Below are 4,402 nucleotides of genomic sequence, written 5' to 3'. Positions count from 1 at the left end.
AGATTCCTGTCTGCCATGGAGGAGAGTGAGTGAGAGAGAGAGACAGGGCTGCTGGTCAGGATTGGACAGTACTCAGACAGGGCTGCATGATTTAAGACATAACAGAGAATAAACCAATTACAAAAAAAAGAGATCAGCATCCTTCAGTGTTAAATAAAGTGTCATGACAGCAGCTGGCAAACCTCAAAACCAAAAGCTGATCCTGAATTTTTCATGCATGAGGTAGGAGATGCCTTTTCCATTGCAATGAAATAGCATAACTGCACACCTCAACCACTAAACCATGTAGTTTCAGATGCTGTCATATTGCTACGGTGAGGATGTCAAACAGCTCATTTATTTTGTCAAACAGGGCATTTTGTTTTTATTTAAAGAAAAATACAAACACACTTTTGAGGCAAAACATTTAACAAAAAGTTTGTTTGTTTAGTTTTAAATTATAATGATATATATATATATATAACACTTTAATTCAGTGCGATTAACTATATAAAAAATAAAGCATTAAAAAAACAATAATGCAATTAATGATTCCCCCAGACCATAATAAGGAATGTTCCTACCACAGGAGGAATTCAAGCTTGAAGTACTGCTTTCATGTTTTTATGACTCTCAGTCAGCAGGGGGCAGTAAGATCAGCTCCAGCTGTACAGGCATTGAGCAGCTGGACAGGCAACAAACCACAGCAAACAGCACAAGACAAGTATGCGTTCTTGCTTTCAAATACAGCTGGACGGAGCGCAACTCCAAATGCAGGGGTTTTGAGATGTGTTTTTCTAATTTTAAAACTACATTTAACTTGACACAATGTCCCAAAAACACAGTTTATCAGGTGACACATTCAAAGTGAGTTGCTCCAAATCGTCCGTCTGATGCATGCACATACACTTGTCCTTAGAATTTTAGAAAATTAATTACTGTGGACTGTAGGCTAATGATAGGCTTGTTCAATTACATGGAAATAAAAATATATATTGCATTCAAAAGCAACTTTTTGTATTGCCAAATAAATGCTTTACTGGTGGCTCAGTGGTTAAGGCTCTGGGTTACTGATCAGAAGGTCAGGGGTTTGAGCTCCAGCATTGCCAAGATGCCACTGTTGGGCCCTTGAGCAAGGCCCTTGACCCTATCTGCTCCAGGGGTGCCATAACATGGCTGACCCTGCACTCTGACCCCAGCTTAGCCTGGGATATGTGAAAAAAAAAAATAATAATTTCACTGTATACGTGCAATTGTGTGTAAATAAATAAATATAATTATTATTATTTAATTATTATTATATTTATAATTATTTAATCAGAGTGACTACTTGCTCTAGGTATACACAGCACCTGCCACACAGTGCAGCTATTTGCACTCCAATAGTCTGTACCTCCTAATGTTGCTGCAGTGGCGTGTTGTGTAACGACGGTGTGGATTTTCTCGAGTGGACGTCCTTAGTTCGAGTACACCTTTTGTCCCACTTTTCCTCATCCTGTTTCCTGTCTCCACAATTAATATTTCCTTTAATACTACTTATAATAATAAATAAAAACAAATAGAAAGGTTGATTTCCTCGCAGTGATTTGGTCACAGTGAAGGGTTGAGAGAAAGGTTTGATCTGGAAAAAATTAACCATGGTTTTACTATAGTAATATTGTAGTAACCATTTTTTTGGTGGATGCCATAGTTTTAATGCTATTAACCATGGTGTTACTACAGTAATATGGTGTTTAGTTTTGTGGTTACTATGATTTTACTACAAAATACCATGGTGATACTATGGTTATATATTTAATTATTTTTTAATTTTATTTTGGGGCCTTTCTCTGCATATATTGATACATGCACTTGTGAAAAATGTTGCATAGTGAGGATGTCTTCAAAATAATGCCATAAATAGTTTTCATTTATCAATTTATGTCATACAAAGAGCAGTAAACACACAAAAAGCTAAATCAATATTTGGTGTGACCAACTTTGCCTTCAAAACAGCACCAATTCTACTAAGCATCTGGACACAGCTGTTTGTTGTTTTTGTCAGAAAGGATGTTTCAAGCTTCTTGGAAAACTTGTCACAGTTCTTCTATCTATTTAGGCGGTTTCAATTTCTTCTCTCTTCATGTAATCCCAGACTGACTCAGTGATGTTGAGATCCGGGCTCTGTGGAGGCCATACCATCTGTTGTAGTGCTCCTTGTTCTTCTTCAATTCAAATATATTTGCAATGGGAATGCTGAAATCTAAAATTGATATTTCCTACTGATACGCTAAAAGCAGAGTTTTTAAAATTACCGTTTTATATGTTTTTGTGAAAAATATAATGCGCCTAAGACTTTCGCACATTACTGTATATTCTGTATAAAGTATAGTTAGTGAATGGGGACTGAATAAGTACCTAAATGTCTCCTAAGTATCCTACCTAAATATCTCCCTTTGTGTTCCATGGAAGAAAGAATGCATTCAGGTTTGAAACAACACAAGGGTGAGTAAATGATGACAGAATTTTCATTTTTGGGTGAACTATCCCTTTAAGCTGCTTTTGATGATCTGCAGTGGACTTACTGCTTTACAAATATGTATCTTAATAAGGTTGTACAGGACTGGCAGTGTGACAAAGGCAATGAACTCCCAGATTTTTCTAGTGTGCAGCATCCACAGCACATGGTCTTCAGCCTGAATGTTCACCCAGCACCAGCCTACGGACACATCGGAGGCATCATAGTCGATCTTCTGCTGGGAGAGGGCTGCCACATTGATGGCTAAGGGAACATCCCAGCTGACACAAACAACAAATCACAAAAACAGCCATTTGTTTAGGTGCACCTGTACAGTGAGCTAAGAGAGCCAAAATCAAGAATCAGACTACTTTTATCACATAGACTCTTTTTAAAAGTCATTGTGGATGTAAAGAAAAGTGACAATCAGCCTAAAATACTGAAAGAATACTCAAACTAACATAGGGTAAATTCAGAAATATGGTATAGAGCATATTTTACTTATCACTAAAGCAAAAGTGAAAGGCGTTTATACCCCATGACAGAGAAAAAAAAAAACGCTTTGAAGAAGAAGAAGAGTTTACCTGATAAAATGAGAATACAGAACCAAGTAATCAGCCTGCCTCTGTCTGGACTTCACAATAAAAATGTAAACGGCAACAGCCACAGTCCAGAAGAACGAGCTGGTATTCGTGAATGTGGAAATTGCGCCTTGTGTAATGCAGTCCACAGAATCAGAATGGAAATCCCTCCAAACTCCGTATGAGTACGAGAGGGCAGACAGCAGGTCAGCGATAGACAGATACACCAGCATAGTTGAATTATGGACCGGGCTAATGGGGCCAGTGCCCAGGGGCCCTTGACTACCAGGGGCCCATCAACTCTGAAAACAAAGTTCTCACCCTCATGTAATTTCAAACCTGTATGACTTTCTCTCTGGAACACAAAAGGAGAAATTTCTAAGAATAGTACAATAGTAGTAATAGTAAAATTGCTCTGATATGTGAATTCATTTATGATACTTTTATAGTGCTTTTGCATCCTTTTTGAAGCTTAAAAGCACCAGTCCCCAATTATTTGTAACTGGGTGGACAAAAATGACCAGTACATTTTTCAACATATTGCCTGCAGCCTGGTCTCATGAAATTTATGTGAACATGACAAGATTTTTGCAATTCAAAATGTACATGCTGTATAACACATTTGGCTGCAGGTTTTCAGTGAAATGTCCAGCTGGGGGCGCCAAAAACAAGTAAAATGGTGTTGTAGTCAGACGCGGTATTAAGGTGAATTTTAGATAATTACCTCCCTAACCTAACACTTTTGCCTGAACCTAACCAACAGTGTCTTAAAATATAAATGACACATTTAAAAAAGACATCCTTACCAAATCAACACCTAAACTTAACCATTAGAGTTTTAAAATATATATGAGATGTTAAAAAGACATCCTTACCTTATCAATGCCTAAGTCTAACCATTAGTGTTTTAAAATGCAGAAGTGAAATTAAAAAGCACATTTCCTGAAACAACCACCCCATTTTGTGCTGCTTCTATGACTCTGTCCAACGCCCTATCAGGTGAACTACCGTGCAAGCTATTAGTGTTGGAATGTGTATATATGTAGGTGAGTCTGTAATAAAAGCATTAAAATGTGTTGTTTTTTCAAAAGATGCATTTGAGTTAAAGTGTGTTGATATCATAAAATAGCAGGGTCTGAGTAATAGAGAGAAAAATAAGTATTTATAAAGTCATAATCAGCCATTAAAGTCATGCTTTGAGTGAAAATTAATAAAACACATAGTTGTTGTAGCACCTCTAGTGTTAATTTCTCCTGGAAACTGCTGGGAATTGTACCCGGAGACACGTTTAACAAGTTTTGAAATATGTATACAGAGACAGGTTTTCACATATGAGACCAGGTTG

The 4,402-nt window shown here is 37.2% G+C and overlaps 1 protein-coding gene across 1 annotated transcript; it reads right to left on the bottom strand.

Moving 5' to 3' along the window:
• Positions 1 to 481: 481 nt before the first annotated feature.
• On the bottom strand, positions 482 to 3,954 carry LOC127419014 (G-protein coupled receptor 157-like). The gene is made up of 3 exons (XM_051660030.1): positions 3,933 to 3,954; positions 3,061 to 3,412; positions 482 to 2,757 (listed from the first exon to the last, which is right to left on the bottom strand). Exons 2-3 carry the CDS (start codon positions 3,288 to 3,290, stop codon positions 2,502 to 2,504), a joined length of 486 nt encoding a protein of 161 aa, XP_051515990.1. The 5' UTR covers positions 3,291 to 3,412; positions 3,933 to 3,954; the 3' UTR covers positions 482 to 2,501.
• Between the last annotated feature and the right edge of the window lie 448 nt (positions 3,955 to 4,402).

Source organism: Myxocyprinus asiaticus, chromosome 28, assembly GCF_019703515.2.
Source record: "Myxocyprinus asiaticus isolate MX2 ecotype Aquarium Trade chromosome 28, UBuf_Myxa_2, whole genome shotgun sequence".
Classification (NCBI taxonomy): domain Eukaryota; kingdom Metazoa; phylum Chordata; class Actinopteri; order Cypriniformes; family Catostomidae; genus Myxocyprinus; species Myxocyprinus asiaticus.
Note: the sequence above shows the minus strand (reverse complement) of the source record. Positions and strands in the feature narration are given on the sequence as shown.

Excerpts from the sequence above, each read along its gene's own strand:
- LOC127419014 (XM_051660030.1), bottom strand. The coding sequence starts at position 3,290 with ATGCTGGTGTATCTGTCTATCGCTGACCTGCTGTCTGCCCTCTCGTAC. Across the intron at positions 2,758-3,060 it reads CTGTATTCTCATTTTATCAG|CTGGGATGTTCCCTTAGCCA; the intron begins GTAAACTCTTCT and ends TGTTTGTGTCAG.